At 42.3% G+C, this 19,159-nt stretch overlaps 1 protein-coding gene across 11 annotated transcripts in view; it reads left to right on the forward strand.

The window, feature by feature from the left end:
• Window positions 1-19,159, forward strand: part of DEPDC5 (DEP domain containing 5, GATOR1 subcomplex subunit) — a 125,214-nt gene that overhangs the window by 64,232 nt on the left and 41,823 nt on the right. For 8 of the 11 annotated variants that reach the window (XM_077874429.1, XM_077874428.1, XM_077874432.1 and 5 more), the window contains 7 exons: window positions 3,456-3,521; window positions 6,526-6,709; window positions 7,168-7,328; window positions 12,195-12,312; window positions 12,784-12,951; window positions 14,222-14,441; window positions 15,741-15,874. In XM_077874429.1, coding sequence (XP_077730555.1) covers window positions 3,456-3,521; window positions 6,526-6,709; window positions 7,168-7,328; window positions 12,195-12,312; window positions 12,784-12,951; window positions 14,222-14,441; window positions 15,741-15,874 — 1,051 coding nt within the window. The remainder of the gene's footprint in view (window positions 1-3,455; window positions 3,522-6,525; window positions 6,710-7,167; window positions 7,329-12,194; window positions 12,313-12,783; window positions 12,952-14,221; window positions 14,442-15,740; window positions 15,875-19,159) is intronic. The other 3 variants (XM_077874431.1, XM_077874433.1, XM_077874436.1) reach the window with 1 other exon arrangement.

The following is a 19,159-nucleotide window of genomic DNA, read 5'->3' on the forward strand; positions in this document are numbered from 1 at the left end:
TATTTTTCATTGATGTTTTTTAAAAATAAAGTTTGTGTGTATGTGTGTGTGTGGCATAAAAGGCTGGTGGCTTTAAATGTGCTTTTGTTCTGTAGGGATGGCACAGTTCTGCTTTTGGCCTAAGAACCAGAGCTGCTCTGAGAATCCCTATTGACTTGCCTCTTTGAGCTCAAAGAATTGCCCACACATAAGTTGAACTATTCCTTTATTAGTTTAAGAATTTCAGTTCTTATAGACCCAGTTTGGATTTGAGTTTTCTTTAAAAAAAAAAGAAAAAAGAAAGAAAAAAGAGGCTCTAATGACCAAATTTAGCATCTAAACCTGTGAGGTAATGTATTTAATAATTTCCTATTGCTCAGAATGCTTTGAGAATACCAGTTTTGTAATTTTAGGTTCTTAGGCTGAACAAGAAAATCCACCTCATTGCTTCTTAATAGCCATGCTTTGTGTTTGCATGAAGATGGATGTTGTCAACCAAGATAGCTTTTTTAGAAAATTTAGCTCCAAGTGGCTTTTGCTTGTTGACAAAGAACAGCTAACATTTTCAGTAGCTGAAAACTGGTGCCCCAGATAGAAAGTCAGGAAATGAAGCATCTGTAGAGTTGAGCAGAGTTTAAATGCAGTTTTCACCTATTTATTGTGTGATCTTCCCTAAGTTAATGAACTTCTCTGGGCTTCAGTATGTCTCTACAAAATAGTACCTACTTCATACTTGCATCATACCAGGGGTTTGAATAAAATGAAACACTGTGTTTGTCTGACTTAATAAGTTGTACCTTCTTATTTTGATGACTATTAATAAAAAAAAGAAAAATCTAATGAAGGCAGTTCCAACAAAGAAGTTCTGAAATTGTTTTGGCCGAGTGACATCATCTTTTTAATTTTTAAAAAAATTATTAACTTTAAAATTTATATACAGTAGAAATCACTCTTTTTAGTGTACAGTTCTGTGACTTTTTAACAAATGCATATAGTCATCTACCAACAAACACATCAAGTTAGAGAACATCTCCATTATCCTCCAGATTCTGTTGTGTGGCCCCTTTGTACTCAACCCCACTCCCTGTCCCCAGGCAACCCACTGATATGTTCTCTGTCCCTCTAGTTTTGTCTTGTCCCAGCATGTCATGTACATGGAATCATACAGTATGTAGCTTATTGAGTCTTGCTTCTTTTATTCAGCAAATAATGCATTTGAGATTCACCCCAAGTTGCTAAATGTTCATTACTTTTTATTGCTGAGTTGCATGCCATTGTATGAGTGAATTAATTTGTTTATCCCTTCACTAGTTGCAAAATATTTGGGGTGTTTCCAGGTTTTGGCAACTATGAATAAAGCCACCATAAACATTCACATAACAGATTTTTGTAAACATTGTTTTTTATTTCTCTTGAGTAAGTTCCTAGGCATAGAATTGCTGAGTCAGATGGTAAATATCTTTTTAATTTTTATTATTATTATTTTTTTAAAGATTTTATTTATTTATTTTTAGAGAGAGAGTGTGCCTTCCAGCAGGGGGAGGAGCAGAAGGGGAGGGAGAAGGAGAGGAAAAAGAATCTTTTTTTTAAAAAACATTTTATTTATTCATGAGAGACACACACAGAGAGAGGTATATACATAAGCAGAGGGAGAAGTAGGCTCCCTGCAGGGAGCCTGATGAGGGACCCACCCCGGATCCCAGGATCATGCCCTGAGCCCAAGGTAGACACCCAACCGCTGAGCCACCCAGGCATCCCAAGGGGAAAAGAATCTTAAGCAAACTCTGCACTGAGTGCAGAGCCTCTCTCGGGGCTCATTCTCATGACCCTGAGATCATGACCTGAGCTGAAACCCAAAAGTCTTATTATCAACCAACAGAGTCACCGAGGCACCTCATTATTATTATTTTTTAAAGTTTATTTATTTTAGTAATCTCTACACCCAACATGGGACTCAAACTCATGACCCTGAGATCAAGAGTCACATGCTCCTCCAACAGAGCCAGCCAGGCACTCCTGTCTGTTTAACATTTTTTTTTTTTTGGTCTGTTTGAACTTTTATTTATTTATTATATTTATTTATTTATTTATTTATTTATTTATTTATTTATTTTTTAGAGATTTATTTATTCATTCATGATAGACAGAGAGACAGACACAGGCAGAGGGAGAAGCAGGCTCCATGATGGGAGCCCGACGCGGGACTCGATCCCGGGACTCCAGGATAGCACCCTGGGCCAAAGGCAGGCGCCAAACCTCTGAGCCACTCAGGGATCCCCCGGTCTGTTTGAACTTTTAAAGAAACCACAAAACTATTTTCCAAAGTGATGCACCATTCTGCATACCATCAATGGATAAGGTTTTCTTTCCATTGCTACACATTTGTATTCGCACTTCATGTGACTTGGCATTTTAGCTATTCTAAGAGGTCTGTTGAGATAAATTCCCTAATGGCTGAGGATTTGAGCATCTTTTTGTGTGTTTGCCTTCTGTACATGTTTGGTGAAGTGTTTAGATCTTAGGCCCTATTTCTCATCAGGTTGTTTGTGTTCTTATTCTTGAGTTTTGAGGTCTCTATATATTTCTGAGTCAAGTCCTTTGCCAGATAGGTGATTTGGAGATGCTTTCTCCCATGTCATGGCTTGTCTTTTCACAGATTCCACAAGGGATTTGTACATACTGATTCTTGTTATAAAAGATGCAGATGACACACAAGTATCTAGAATAAAAACTACAAGTTCTTGTTTACCTCTCACCATCTCCTCTAGCTTTCTTCTCGGAGATAGCCACTGTTGATAGTTGGGTGAGGATTTTTTCAATCATTTTTATAGTATCATAATTTTCTAGTAAATATATTTGTTTGGAAAGGGATGTTTAAATATTGACATGTATTTAAAAATTAGTTCTGTTACTTTTCAGGCAATAAGTCTCATTTCAAAGAGTCTTTATTTTTCCTTTCAGACCACCTATAGGGAAAATCATTGTTTTTCTCTTAAAGTGGTGAGTTTTGATGTGTCCTAGGTCTTATTCCAGAAAGCCATGATCTGGAGAAGAAAATTCCAGATGATAAGGATGATGATTGAAATAAACTTTAAGTGGGTCATTTTGTATTTGCTAAAGATTTCTCCAGTGAGTTGAAATGACTTTGAAATGTGTCTATTTTCTTAAAATAAGTGGTGGGTTGCTTTTTGCTGGTGTGTGTATGTGCGCATGTGTGCATAAGTATATGAAAGCTAACAGTCTCATTGGGCAAAGAATGATATTGATAACCTCAGAGTAAAGCTCATTCCCAAATTTTAGATTGCTCATTTTTCTTTGATTGACTCTTTTGTGCTGTTTGAGATGTTCACAGAATTTGTTCTTGGTTCACATTTTTATTTTTAGCTATAATTTTGGGTCTTTTCAACCATAACTGTCCAGAACTTTTTTCTGAAGAATGAGACTTATTAAAACAACCTGTTTTCATCTTTCCATAGGTATGAATCCTAGAACTCAGAATAAGGATTCTCTAGAGGACAGTGTTTCTACCTCTCCAGACCCAAGTAAGAGGGGACAGCTGATTAGGGTGGGGTCAGGGCAGGGGTGGTCAGAGCATGAGGAAGCAGGGGGAAACCCTGTGGGCAGTCCAAACATCTCTGGGGTACCAGAAGGCAATGTGGTAAGGGAAAACTCTTTCTCTGATGGAAAGTGAGAGGGGAGTGGCCAAATAACCTGTTCTGGAATGTGATTCAGGGCACCTGGGAAGGGTAGTGGAATTCCCTCCCATGAGGTCCTTTCTGCTGGTCCAGACCTGGGTTTAGCCCGTAAAGGCCTTGTGATGGCTCTGGGGAACAGAGGAATAAGAGGGACTGAAACTGTTTACATACCCATAGTTGAAATTGCTTGACTGGGCTGCATTTTTTATTATCTTTATTTATTGAAATATCTGTACAGGAAGAGCACATCTAAATATCTACACTAGCAAATTACCAGAAAAAAATCCTACCACCTGGTAGACTTTATTTTACTTAGCTGTAACTGGCAGATTTGTATCATTGAGTCTGTTTCCCACTTATGATTACCTTAGTGATCTTTTTGCTACTACTTCAGGCCCCTTGTATTAGTCATTTTTAATAGTATCAAACACATTACATTCCAATTTGAATAATCATTTATTATTGGTAACCATTTAGGTAGTTTCTAGTTTCTTAGCAATAATACAGAATACAGGCATAATGTATGGTGCGGTGGTGTATCTTTTCTTTCCCTTCACATCCTTGGAATATATTTCCCCCAAAGTATGGTTGACAGATTATTTTCCAGAAGGCTGCCAGTAGTAAATAGATGAACCTATTTCTTCTGTACAGCTCTAGCACTAGGTTTTGTAATATCCATTTGTCATTGTTAATTTAATGGTTTTGATGTGGGTCCTCTGCAGAGGCCCTCTTTATAGGGCCTGAAGATATTGGAGTTAGAAAGAGGCCACAGTCTTTTCCCAGGGAAAGGACATGATTAAACTAAGAATTAGGAGCTTTTCTCACCGTGGTATTTTGGACCAAGCATTTGAATTCTCTGGGTACACACCAAGAGTGTTTATGATCCTGAGGGTCAGGAAGCTAATGAGAGCTAGAAAGATCTAAGAGGGCATAAAGATACAACTGTCTTCTGCTTGTGGGTTCCCACTGTGGTTTTGATTTGGTGTCTTCCTTCTGCTCCTGGTCCTAATGAAGAAATAGGAACAAGCTCACCCCTTCATCTGCCATCTAGGGAAATTGGGGTGATCAATTAGGCTCTTTTGGGTTGTGTTTTCAATTCTTGAATTGTTAATAAGTTATCAAGGCCTGTGTATTGTCAAACTCATAGCATCGGAGAGTGGAATGGTGGTTTCCAGGAGCGAGAGGGGAATTGGAAGTGGGCAGTTGCTAATCAGTGGTACAAAGTTCCAATTATGCATGATAAATTCTAGAGATCTGTACAGCACTATACCCAAGTTAACCGACACTGTGTTGTACACTTAAATGTTTAAGAGAGTAGTTCTCACATTGTGTTCTTCGCACCCTAAAATGGAATTCAAGCACACAAACAAAATACCCTAGACTTGTGTAGACCATGGAGTTAGGCCTGTTGCAGATCAAAGCATCTTTCCCAAGGCAGTGGTGCTACATGAGGCATGTTTCCTACTGTGACTTAGCACACAGGTCTTTTTCTTGTGCTTTAACCCTGGGTTCAGTGGTACTCTGTTGTATTGGGTAGTGTGTGTGTCTTTGTCACCATATGGTGGAAAGATCCTTAAGCAGAGAGGCTTCTGATCAAGTTTCTGGGAGGTTCGGCTTGACCAGGTGTTTATAGGGGTTGATGATGTTGCAGTACCTGCACCAAGGAGGCCATGTGAGGGCTGATGAGACAACAGGGCTGTATCACACTGTAAGCCACATTAGCACTGTGCAAAAGATATGAAGTGTTTAAGGTGTCCCTTGCTTGAGACTCAGAGGCAAAGGCATGGAGTGTTTCTGCTTCATATTGCTCCCCTGTACAGAGATTCGAAAAATAATCTTTGCTTAAACTACTTACAGGGATAACTGCCCTATTACTTTGATTCAGTGATTCTCAACTGGGGAAGTATTTTGCTCCCTGGGGGACATGTGGCAATGACTGCAGACTTTTTTTTTTTTTTTTTTTTTTAAGATTTTATTTATTCATGAGAGACACAGAGAGAAGGCAGAGACATAGACAGAGGGAGAAGCAGACTCCTCACAGGACAGCCCAATGTGGGACTTGATTCTGGAACTCCGGGATCACACCCTGGGCCGAAGGCAGGCGCTCAAGCACTGAGCCATCCAGGTGTCCCCATTTTTGATTTTTACAACCAGGAGATGCCACATCTAGTAAATATAGTTCAGGGATGCTGTCCGACATCCTGTAATACAAAGGACATCCCTCCACAACAAAGGATTATCCAGTCTAAAATGTCAGTAGTGCCAAGATAGAGAAACACTGTTTTAACCAAAGAACAAGCAATTCAGGGCAGACCCATGTGATTGTGCCCACTTTGCTGATTGCAGCTTTCCTTTCTAGATTGTTAAAACTCTGTCTTTTGAGGTTCTGGCCTTGTAACTTCCCAGACATCCTTCTTTGATTTCTCCTCCTACCCTTTTGGATCTACGACTTATTTTTGCAATTCTGAAAGTATTCCTAAATTCTGCTACCATGTGCTGTTCACTCCAAAATCTGGCTTGAGCTCTTGGAATGTTGATTTGCTTCGACATGTAACTGCCTGCGCTGCCCTGCAGTAACCTCACTGGCATTGTGGCTGTAGCTTAAGATCAGCAGAAAATGAAAAGTATCAGCTGTGAATCCCATTTGCATGATGGGATTGGATAAGCACGTGCACTGCATTGTCTAACAAACTCTGTTTCTCTCTTTCTCCCTCCCCACCCCCTTTCTTCCTCTCCATCCCTTTCCTGGCAATTTGATCACCTTTCACTGTGAACTCCCCCACCGCCCCACCCACGTCCCATACCTGCCCTGGTGACCACACGTACCTTTCTCCTCTGTTACACGAGGCAGTTCTGACACTGTCTGCTCCCCCTGTAGTGCCAGGCTTCTGTTGCACAGTTGGAGTGGACTGGAAGTCTCTCACTACTCCGGCGTGCCTCCCCCTCACCACCGACTACTTCCCCGACCGCCAGGGCCTGCAGAACGACTACACAGAGGGCTGTTACGATCTCCTTCCAGAAGCAGATATTGACAGGTCGGTGTCAGAGGAGGAGGGTTTCTGTATGTGTCAAAACACTGCATTTTCAAACCTGTCTTCCTTTTCTGTTTAGAGAATTTTATGAAGCCAAGAACTGTCCATTTTTTCTTTAGAGTTCTGTTGACATACCTTCTTTAACTTCTCCTTATTGTTGCTTTCTCATATTTTTCTGTTGCAGTTGTTCTGGACATACTAGATCTGATCTTCTTTTCTAAGATTAGCTATTTGTGCTATTCTAAGAATAGCTGTTAGCTATTACCTGACTTCTTCTGACTCTTTGAACTGATCATTTCTCCCAAAACTGGTTTATAGTTTGTTCGTTTATGAACCACCATAGAACGGTTATCAGGGCTGGCTTGTGGAATCAAAGCAAAACAGGATGGGAGTTTGGACTCTGAGTGTCACTCTGCCCTGGACCAGGCATATCCCATGTGAACAACCGTCTGTTTTCTCAGGAGGGATGAGGAGGGTGTGCAGATGACGGCCCAGCAGGTGTTTGAAGAGTTCATCTGCCAGCGTCTCATGCAGGGCTACCAAATCATAGTGCAGCCCAAGGCACAAAAATCCAACCCCGTCGTCCCACCCCCACTGAGCAGCAGCCCGCTCTATAGTCGAGGTGAGTTTTTTTCCTTGGACTTGTATTTTTTCTTTTCTACTAAATTTGTTTAAGTAGGTTCTTAAGATGATAGGGAATAGATAAATTGAGGAGTAATTATTTTGCAACAAATTTTGCAAACAAAATTTTTCTTTCTGAATTTTACTTACATGAAGAATAAAGTCTTCACTAGGCCCAGACTGATCTTAAATCCTCTTTAATCTACAGCTCCTCTTTTAGGAGGGGTATATGACCAAGCTCAGGAATGTTACAGCCTGACTTTAGCAACACTTAGGAAAAGCAGGCAACTGAACCATGCATGAACTGTCAAAGTACATAGTGAATGTCTTAGACCTGATATTTATTTCTAGCATAGTACCTGGCACACAGCACGTTCTCAGATGTTACCTAAACGTGGAATTTATGCCTTTTCTCCTCTTGTTCTGGATTCATCTCCTCTTGTTTGTCAGTGAAGCTGAGCATGAACTCAGCAAGGATGAAGCAAGGATGGATCATCTGTGAGTGGTAGAGACTAATAAATGACAAAGACTCAGGCCGATTGAGTTACAGCTAGGCTCTGGAGAGCTCTTCTAAAATAAGTCTGGTAAATAAATAAATAAAATAAAAATAAAAATAAAAATAAAAATAAAAATAAAAAAATAAAATAAAGTCAGGTAGAATAAAATGTGGGTGCCTAGAATTAGAAAGCAGTGATCACTTCCCAGAACAATCAGTGAGTAACCATTAGTCTCTGGCCTCCTCCTTGTAGCTCATGAGACTTCCCCACTCTCCTAAACTCCCAGCTCAAAACCTCAGATCATCTTTGGATCCATTAAAGTGCTTTGGGCCAGAGGATCAAAGAAGTGTGGATCTGTGAGGGGTCGCTTGGTGGTCCATCCAGTCTAGGCCTTGTTGCTTATGATGAAGCTTTGGACTCCTCTGTATGTTCTTTGAAAAGCCCATTATGATATTTATCACTCGTTGCCTTCTTTTCATGTTCTGCACTGAATAATAATCTTCCTGAGTGCCAGGACTATGTCAGTTTCATGTTTTTATCCTTTATAGTAGAAACCATTGTGCCTAGTGTACAACAATATGAGTTGATAAATATATGAATTCATTCATTCGTTCATTCAACAGTATTTTTTTCCTTTTTAATTTAAATCCAATTTGCCAACATATGGTATAACACCCAGTACTTATCACATCACATGAATTCCCGAATGCCCATCAATTCAACAGTATTTTTGGTGTTTTTTTTTTGTTTCTTTTGTTTTTTTTAGATTTTATTTATTTATTCATGAGAAACAGAGAGAGAGGCAGAGACACAGGCAGAGGGAGAAGCAGGCTCCATTCAGGGAGCCTGACGTGGGACTCGATCCCAGATCTCCAGGATCATACCCTGGGCCAAAGGTGGCGCTAAACCACTGAGCCACAGGTTGCCCTCAACAGTATTTTTGAAGCTCCTACTCTGTGGGGCATTTATAGCCCAGTGAGGAAAAATAACATTAGTCAGACTATGAAATATAATTCTTCATTGTGAAAATATTGTGAGGCAAAAATCAAAGGGCTATGAGGATATTTAATACAGGACTTGAACTGGTCTGGGTTAGGGATGGCTTTTGAGGAGGTCATGTTTAATGTGAGACCTAACCTCTGTGTAGGGGTTACTAGGAAGAGAAGTAGGTTGGGAGTGGTGAGCAGGAGTAAGTAGGAAGAATATGCCAAGGAAGAGGGATTAGTATGTGCTTCTTCCCTGTGGCAAGAAGCTCTGTGATACTTTCTGGGCACCCAAAAGAAGATTGGTGGGGTGGAGCATAGGGAGTACAAAGATGTGTCTGGACATGTCAGCAGACCCAGACCTCACAGGGCCATGTGAAGGCTTTTGTTCTTTATCCCAAGAATAGTGGAATGAATTCACCTTTAGTATCAATGGCCCTATTCAGCCTTCCTACCTGTTTTTCTCTAGGATAACTGATCAGTGTCCCTTAGTGGTTCATAATTTCTCTGGCATCCAGTTCTGCTTTGGCTGATTCAGGAGCCTCATGTCATGGCTAGTTGGCCAGAATCCACTCACCTGACCATATCCTTTCTGGCTATTTTCTCCTTTGATAAATTTAATCCTTTTATTTCTGTAATAATAGAAATGGTATCTGGGATCCCTGGGTGGCGCAGCGGTTTAGCGCCTGCCTTTGGCCCAGGGCGCGATCCTGGAGACCCGGGATCGAATCCCACGTCGGGCTCCCAGTGCATGGAGCCTGCTTCTCCCTCTGCCTGTGTCTCTGCCTCTCTCTCTCTCTCTGTGACTATCATAAATAAATAAAAATTAAAAAAAAAATAGAAATGGTATCATTGTTATAATTACTAGAAAAGTGACCATCATAAGTGAGATTTCAGGGTATCTGGGTGGTTCAGTCAGTTAAGCATCTACCTTATTATTTATTTGATTTTATTTATTTATTTTATTTATTTATTTTTTTAAGCGTCTACTTTAGACTCAGGTCATGATCACAGGGTCCTGGGATCCAGTCCTAGGATTAAGGCCCACCTCGGAGTCCCTGCCTAGTGGAGAGCCTCCTTCTCCCTTTCCCCCGCCACTCTCCTCACTTGTGCACATTCTCTTTCTGTCAAATAAATAAAGTAAAATCTTAAAAAAAAAAAAAAAATCTGTGAAATTGCATCTGATAGATTTGTTGACTCCTGGTTATGAGAGAGACTCGTTCTAATAGTGAACAAAACAGCATCAGCCCTGACTTCAAAGTTTATCATCTACTGGGTGAGACAGCTATTGAACTAATAAACCACAGTATTTATTTGATTATAGATTGTAGAGTGCTGTGCAGTATTAATTTAGAGTGGGGTGTCAGTACTATGCTAGATGCTCATGAACATTATCCCATGACCTTGTTGTCTTCCTGCTAGCCAACAGGGGGTTGTTGTAAAAAAGAAGGAATGCAAGGATAGGGGGAAAGCTCTCTTTTTTTCTTTCCTCTTTTTTTTTTTTTTTTTTAAGATTTTATCTATTTATTCATGAGAGACACAGAGAGAGAGGCAGAGACATAGGCAGAGGGAGAACCAGGGAGCCAGATGCGGGACTTGATCCCAGGACCCCAGAATCACGACCTGAGCAAAGGTAGATGCTCAACGACTGAGCCACCCAGGTGCCCCTTTCTTTATTATTATTATTATTATTATTTTAAAAAGATTTTATTTATTCATGACAGAAAGAGAGGCAGAGATAGAGGTAGAGGGAGAAGCAGGCTCCATGCAGAGAGCCTGATGTGAGTCTCGATCCTGGGACTCTGGAATCACACCCTGAGCCAAAGGCAGATGCTCAGCCGCTGAGCCACCCAGGTGTCCCGCTTTATTTTTATTAAAGATTTTATTTATTTATTAGAGAGTTTGTGTGCATGAGTGGAGGGAAGGGCAGAGGAACAAACAGACTCCCTGCTTCATGTGAGGCTTCATCCCAGGACCCTGATATCATGACTTGGGCGAAAATCAGACGCAAGTCCTTTTGCTAGTTGTAGAAAGAGAGACTCAGGGAGATTTGGCACCCAAGGTCACACCACTGGTAAATAAACGTTCTGAGGTTAAACCTGGGATCCTCTGAGTCAAAGCCTGGCCTCTTCTAGGGAGCCTGCCCTTTCCTCTCACCTAGGAAATTTCTGCATTCCCGAGGAAGGTCCTTTCAACTTGTCCTGACAACTCCCATGCTGTCTATACTGTGTGACTGACTGTCTTTCAGAACCACACTAGGGGACTGTTTAACCTGCAGATCAAGAGAATCTTGTCTTGGCGGGATTGGCCATCAAGACACTATTTTAATTCTCTTGAAAGCTTATATTTTCTTGATTGCTCATAATTTCCCTCTTTCTTTTTGCTTTTTAATTTTTTAAAAAGATTTTATTTGAGAGGGGGAGAGAGCCAGAGAGAGAGCACAAGCACGAGTGGAGGGGAGGGGTAGAAGAAGAAGTAGCCCCCTGCCCCCCCGCCACTGAACAGGGAGCCTAATGGAGGGGCTCAATCCCAGGATCATGACCTGAGTGGAAGGCAAACATTTAACTGCCCTGATTTCCCTCTTTCTTATGCACAACTCATTTCAACTAATATTTTTCAAATACCTGCTCTGGGCATGGCACCTTCTCAGGTGCTATGGAAAATTTAAAGACAAACAAGATTTAGGCCCTGGCCTCCTGGAACTTCCAGTTTGTCAGGGTTTGAGATAGACACATGTGGAGCCACATCCAGGGTGGAATTCAAACTGCTGATGAATCTGCTAGCTTTCTAGAGGAAGTGGCATTTGACAGTGACCTTAAATGACCCATAGGCTCTTGCTGGTGGCTTAGGAAGAGAAGGCAGAAAAAGCAACAGGAGCAAATGTTTGGAGAAGAGAGGACAGTAGTCCTTTAAAACTGAAGCAGGGTTATAGCAATGTGAGAGTCATGGAGTTAAAGCTAGGTTAGCTGCCACCCTGGGGTGAGGACCTCAACTGCCAGGATGGCAGCTTGTGCTTGAGTGGAGTGGAGTAGAGTTCCATTTCAGTCTCAGAGTTGACTCTTGGCCTATTGACATCTAATCCAGAATTTCCCTTCTCAGAGGCTGAGGTATCAGGCTATTCATCTCTGAGTGTGTCTTCTGGATGCTATCAGCACTTCTGGGCTCTAATCTGCTCCTGGCTGGTTTAGTAACAGAAAATTCTGCCGACTTCAGGACTTTAAAAATTTTTTTTAACCAAAAATAAGCCTTTTCCATGAAACTGCCCCTCAAAAAAAGTTGCTTCTTTTGTTTCTCCTTTCCTGACTGTATATGGAAGAGAAGCTATTGCCTATTAAAGGAATGATCTTCAACCAGATGGTGGAAATGATCTCCCCCCCCTTCTATTAGGCCTTGTGTCCCGAAACCGCCCTGAGGAGGAGGACCAATACTGGCTGAGTATGGGCAGAACGTTCCACAAAGTGACGCTGAAAGATAAGATGATCACAGTGACACGTTACCTTCCCAAGTGAGTCCTTGGAAATTTTGGGTTTTCAAATACTGGCCTGAATGGTGTCCACATACTAACTTCTGTTTATAATGCATACTGTACACATAGTGAATTATGTGACACATAATTAAAACCAAGATAGGTTGAGTGGTTGGTTTTTCTTTTCTTGGAATTCCTTTTGTTTTCAGGGTTATTTTACTATTGTAGCTCACCTGCCTCTAAAAGGGATTTAACTCAACTTATAATGGTTAGCCTGATCCTTAGCAAGCCAATTAAAGATAAAGAAAGGGAGGATGAAAGAATGACAAAGTTTAAAAACCGAGAAATTTCCGTTACCAGTCCCCTGGGATGGGTTGCTTACTGCACTTGAGGATTGAATGCCAAGGATGGTGCTAACTATATTGAGATGGAAGGGTCCAGAAGAACTGGGGGAGTGAGGGAGGGGAGTGATTCTATTTCGGACTTCTGGGCATGCCCTTTGTTTTTCAGGTACCCTTATGAATCTGCCCAGATCCACTACACCTACAGTCTCTGCCCTTCCCACTCAGACTCGGAGTTCGTCTCTTGTTGGGTGGAATTCTCCCATGAGCGGCTGGAGGAGTACAAGTGGAATTACTTAGATCAGTATATCTGTTCTGCTGGCTCTGAGGACTTCAGGTCAGAGGATGTGCTTTGGTTTTCCATCTGGCTACCTTGGATGTGCCTGAATTTTAACACACCTGTCTTTTTTTCTGATTACAAGATGATCTTTGTTTTAGAAAAAATGGAAGAACAAAAGCACATCTGCATTGGGTTAAAAAACTCAGTGATAAGGGAATCCCTGGGTGGCTCAGCGGTTTGGCGCCTGCCTTTGGCCCAGGGCATGATCCTGGAGTCCTGGGATCGAGTCCTGCGTTGGGCTCCCGGCATGGAGCCTGCTTCTCCCTCCTCCTGTGTCTCTGCCTCTTTCTCTCTCTCTCTCTCTCTCTGTCTATCATGAATAATAAATAAATAAATATTAAAAAAAACAACAACTCAGTGATGAGGTAGATGGTGGTGATGGTTGTACAACAATGTGAATGTACTTAATGGCATAGAATTGTACACTTAAGGATTGTTAAAGTGGTACATTTTGGGATCCCTGGGTGGCGCAGCGGTTTGGCGCCTGCCTTTGGCCCAGGGCGCGATCCTGGAGACCCGGGATCGAATCCCACATCGGGCTCCCGGTGCGTAGAGCCTGCTTCTCCCTCTGCCTATGTCTCTGCCTCTCTCTCTCTCTCTCTCTCTATCATTAAAAAAAATAATAATAAAGTGGTACATTTTGTTATGCATGTTTTGCCACAAAACGATGACAGAAACTTCAGTGATGAAGTGCTCTTTGATAGAATGTCAGTGTAGATCATGTTCTTAACCTTTTTCTTGACTACCTGTGGTGTCTCATTTTATTTTTAATTTCTGTGATTGTGATTTATGATTGTGATGATAAAAAGCCACAACCCCACTGGGTCTGGGTGCACAGAAGCATCCTGACATCTCTGGGATGGAAATTAAAAGCACCTTTTGTGGTCTTCTTCTAGATCTTGTGTTTCAAATGAAGCCATGAGATGTGGCATCAGATGAACATACTCAAGGGGAGATGGCCCTCACATACCAATTCCAAAGACAGGGTTGAAATGGAACCTTCATTGCAGATACTTTTTTTTTTTTTTTTAAGATTTATTTATTTATTTGGGGGGGGCATGTGTGAGTTGAGAGGAGGGACAGAGGGAGAGGGAGAGAAATTAACTCCATACTGAACACAGAAGCCAACATAGGGCTCAATCTCATGATCTGAGTTGAAACCAAGAGTCAGACACTCAACCCACTGACCCACCCAGGTGCCCTGGGAGTGCTTTTATTATCTGCTTGTGCTAACCATCACCTCTTTTCTCCCTTTGGCCCTTCACAGCTTAATTGAGTCTCTGAAGTTCTGGAGGACCCGCTTCCTGCTGCTGCCAGCCTGTGTCACTGCCACTAAGCGCATCACAGAAGGGGAGGCCCACTGCGACATCTATGGGGACAGGCCTCGGGCAGACGAGGAGGAATGGCAGCTCTTGGATGGCTTTATCCGCTTCGTGGAGGGTTTGAACCGGATCCGCAGGCGACATCGCTCAGATCGCATGATGCGGGTAGGGCTCTATGGGCCCCTTGGGGTCTGGGCTTGGTCTCTTCCTGTCTCGGGGCCCTCTTTCTGGCCAGTTTATTTACTCTACAAGTGTCCACCATTTCTCTTAAATCCAAAACAGTGTGTTTTCCTCCAGTGAAGGGTGAGGGAAGGAGGGATAGGGTCACCAGGCAGCCAGTGGGCAGTGTTGTGTGGCACCTGAGGACACATAGCTCCTTCATGTTCTTCCCAGGTGAGACACCATGTCAAGCCAGCTGCTTCTCCTGGGTTACTGAGCAAAAGTCACTTGAGGGTAACAGCAGCAATACTTGCCTACTCTTATATCACTTTTAGAGTTTCCAGTACCATGGGCATTCATTCACATACTACCCAGTGAGGACACTGAGGATCATGGGGTTGGGATATGTCTGAGGACACCCATCTAATAAAGGACAGGTCTGGAATTCTGGGCATGTGTATGTACAGTTCTGTGAATTTTAACAGATGTGTAGATTCATGTAACCACTATAGCTATCATCAGGATGTAGAGTATTTCCATTACTCCCCCAAAACCCCTTATGCTACCCTTTATAGTCACCTTTGCCCCCATCTGTAACCCCTGGCAGCCACTGGTCTGTTCTCTGTCACTATACTGTTGTCTTTTCCAAAAGTCATGTGCACAGAATCATATAATGTAATCTTTTGAGAAATTGCCTTCTTTCACTCAGTATAATGCCTCTGGGATTCATCCAAGTCTGAAATTCCTTTTCAGTGTGAATAGTATTGCATCACCAACTGATTTTTTAACCCCAAGTTCAGCATTCTTCCCTGCACACTGGCTACCCTTTGTACATAACTTTGCTGATGATTAGAAACATCTCAAAAAAAAAAAAAAAAAAAAGGGAAGAAAGAAAAAAAAGAAACATTTCCAAAAGACCTTGCATGGTGGAAAGAGCTTTGGTCTTGAAACCAGATGATTAGAACTTGACCTCCAGCTTCAGTGAGATTTGGGATAAGTCACTTAATTTCTCTGGGACTCAGTTTCTTCTTCCATGACTTAGGTAAAACATTATTTACTTCCTAGATCCATGGTAGGGTGGAATGATCTGTGGAATCCACCTCAAAGAGGCACTTTTGAGTCAACAGGCATTCAAACCTTCAGTTCAAGCAAAAAGCAGTTTTCAGGATTTACCAAATAAAAGGAGCCCATGTTGCTTGCCTCACTGAATTGGATTTCCAGAGCCTGAAGCACAACAGATGCAGCAGGCATGCTCTGAGGGAGCCCACTTGGGCTGATGGCCTTGTCTCCTTTTCTCTGCTTTAGAAAGGGACCGCCATGAAAGGTTTGCAGATGACTGGGCCCATTGCCACACACTCCCTTGAGTCGACCGGCCCCCCAGTTGGGAAGAAGGGAACCTCAGCTCTGTCCGCCCTGTTGGAGATGGAGGCCAGTCAGAAGTAAGTGCCTGCTTGGGGAAAGACTCATCCCCACCCCACCGGCTACAAAGGTTTTCAGTGCCTCACCTTGTGAGTGGGGGTGAAGTATGATTTCTGTCTGCAAGAAGTCTGAAATTAAGAAGATGTATGTATACATGAGCAGAAAGCTGGGTTAATACCCAGTAATTGCCAGATAACATGAAATATGCCAGAAATTATAAACTTGCAGTCTGGGGTTTAATTTGAACTACGGATACATTTGCTTTGGCCCACATAGTGGGGTTTCTTTGTTTGTTTATTTGGTTTTTTTAATAATTTTATTTTTTAGAGCAGTTGCGGGTTCAAAGCAAACTTGAGTGGAAGGAACAGATTTCCCATATATCCTGTCTCCATACCTGCATGGCATCCTCCATTGTCAGCATCCCCACCAGAGTGGGACATTTGTTATAACTGATGAAGCTGCAGTGACAAATCACCATCACCCAGTGTCTCTAGTTTACATTACAAGTTACTCTTGGTGTTGTACATTCTGTGGGTTTCAGACAAATTTATAGTGACATGTAGCTACCATTACAAAATAGTTTCAGTGCCCTAAAGACACAAAATATTTTTAAAATATCTGAGCCATATTTTTTTAGTTTGAAGATTTCAAATGCAAATTGGGATTTTATATGAATTTGTATGTGAGAAACTGTATAGTATACACAACATGGTATATATCATACATAAAATAATATATTACAGATAATACAACATAACACCATATTATAGATAATAGATAAAAATCCAGCCTTTCTAGAAATAGAATAGCCTCAGTTATAGTACTGGGTCCACATGCATACCCAGCCAGGTGAGGGCTGGTACTTTAGAATGGGCATATACTTTCTGGTTTATCAGAGAACCAGCATACCCTCTGGTCCTGGACTTGCATGTGACCTGGCCAGCTTCTCTAGGCATTTGTGTGGTCCCTTCATAAACAGTTAAGTGCTCCATTTCCCAGGACACTGGCGGGGTCATGTCTTGCCTGGGAGAGCAGTGACAGCATCCCAGGAGGTAGGATTTGAGTTGGCCTCACAGGAAAGGAAGCATCTATATAGAGGGGTGGGGGCAAGAAGGCACTTGGGCAAGAGGAAGAAATACCTTTATGTACAGGTGGCACCCACTCTGGGAGCCTTCACTGCCCCTTCATCCTCCCAGCCAACTCAGATTCTGCTTCCTAGCATTCTTGGCCAACATCCGTTAGAGCCCTTACCAGAATTTTACCAAGATTTATTCACATTCCCTGGACCTGCCTGTTTTCTGAGGACAGAGGCTGTGTGTTGTGCTTGGCACATAGGATGTGCACAATAAATAGTCATGAAATGACAGAGGAAGAGTCCCTGTACAGATGTTAGGGGAGGTTAGACCTTGTCTGTCTGGTGTGAGAGGTTGTGTCGTGCCCAGCAGGAACCTGTGTGCATCAGGCTTTCCAAAAGTAACATCAAATGAGCTTGAGGCATACTCAAGACAGGTGGAAAGCTGGATGCTAAGCTGTCCTTTTATGTTCTCATTGGAAGAGAGATCCTTTGCAAGTTTCTTTTTTTTTTTTTTTTTTTAATGGAAAATTTCAAAACAGCTAAAGTTAACTAGGGGAATAAATCCCTGTTACTTATCATGCAGCTTCGATGATCATCAACTTACGGCCAATCTTATTTCATTCATATCCCACTTGCTCTCACCTTCCTTTTTATTCCTTATTAAATTTCAGCATCATATCTCTTCATCTATATTTCAGTATGTATCACTGAAAGAGAAGTACCCCTTTATTTTATTTTTTTTTAAGATTTTATTTATTTATTCATGAGAGACAGAAAGAGAGGCAGGCTCCAGGCAGGAAGCCCGATGTGGAACTCGATCGTGGGACTCCAGGATCACACCCTGAGTCAAAGGCAGATGCCCAACCACTGAACCACCAAGGCATCCCGAGAAGTACTCCTTTAAAAAAAAGTCCTAATACTGTCATTTATCTAAAGGGTTACAGCCATTTCTTAATATCATGAAATACCCAGTCAGTGTCTTTGGCAAGAAGTGTTTCTGGAGATGAGCCCCATGTACAGGAAGGCCCGGAAGGTGGGCCTCAAGAGGTGGAGACCCTTGGTAGGCTCTTACTAGTCAGGCAAGAGGCCACAGAGGCAAGAAGAGGGTGATAATGAATGGAAAGAAAGAGACACAGGAAGAGAAGGGAACCTGGCGGGGACACTATGGTGGTGCGGGGCAAATGAGAGGAAGAGAGCAGAGGTAGGTTAGGCTCCTTACTGAGGGCACTAGGTCCTCTTACCTTCATCTGATTGAGAGAAGAGCCCAGATCTCAGCCCAGCAGGTTCTCCCTGTAACTAATCACAGATCTTTCCTGCTGGAAAAAAGAACAAGGAACATATGTTGCTGGGAGGGGTGTGAAGCTGGGGGTGGGGGGATCTTATTTTAATTTGTCAGTGAGTCATCATTTAGTACGCTCCAAGGAGCCTCTTTCTGCTCAGACTAGAAGAGGAAGGATAGTTGGGGTGGTAGTGTCCCCCACCCCCCAGGCAAAGGGAGAGACTCTCAGCTAACCCCAAAGGGAGGCAGGACAGAAAGACCTGAGACTTAATCTCTCCTTACTCTCTTGGGTGCTCTTGGGTGACTTGCTACGTTTTCTCAATGTAGGAGGTAGAGCAGAGGGAGCCAGACCTTTATATAATATTTGCTCACACAGTGTTTTTTATTTGTGTGCTTTTCTTTTGCTTTTGGTGCACCAGGCAGATCTAGTTTTGTTTATCATGAAAAATAATGCTATGGTGATATGGAAAAGAATTTTTGAAATTTCACCTGTAGTCCTGCCATCTTACCATAAACTGTCAATTTCTTCTAGTTCTCATCTATTCTGTATCTGAAGTCATGTATGTTTAGTCAGGCTCTCGAGGAAGGGAGGTCCCAGTAGTCTCTGCCTTCTGCCAATTGTCTGCATGGCAGGGACCAGCCGGGGCAGCCGGTGCTGGCTCAGCTGCTCCTAACAGATGAGATAACCCGATGACAGCCAAGTCAGGGCAGAGACCACCAAAAGGCAGTTGTCACTGCTTCTGTGGAGGCTTGGCTGGCAACCCGGTTCCGGCAGAAGGCAGTGTGCCTCCGTGTATGTTTTCACATATACACGTATATAATATAACTGGTGGTTTTCTGGCAGGTCCCCTTCTTCTAAATTTTTTTAAATATTTTATTTATTTATTAATGAGAGACAGAGAGAGAGAGAGGGAGAAGCAGGCTCCATGCAGGGAGCCTGACATGGGGCTC

This window comes from Canis aureus, chromosome 27 (assembly GCF_053574225.1).
Source record: "Canis aureus isolate CA01 chromosome 27, VMU_Caureus_v.1.0, whole genome shotgun sequence".
NCBI lineage: Eukaryota > Metazoa > Chordata > Mammalia > Carnivora > Canidae > Canis > Canis aureus.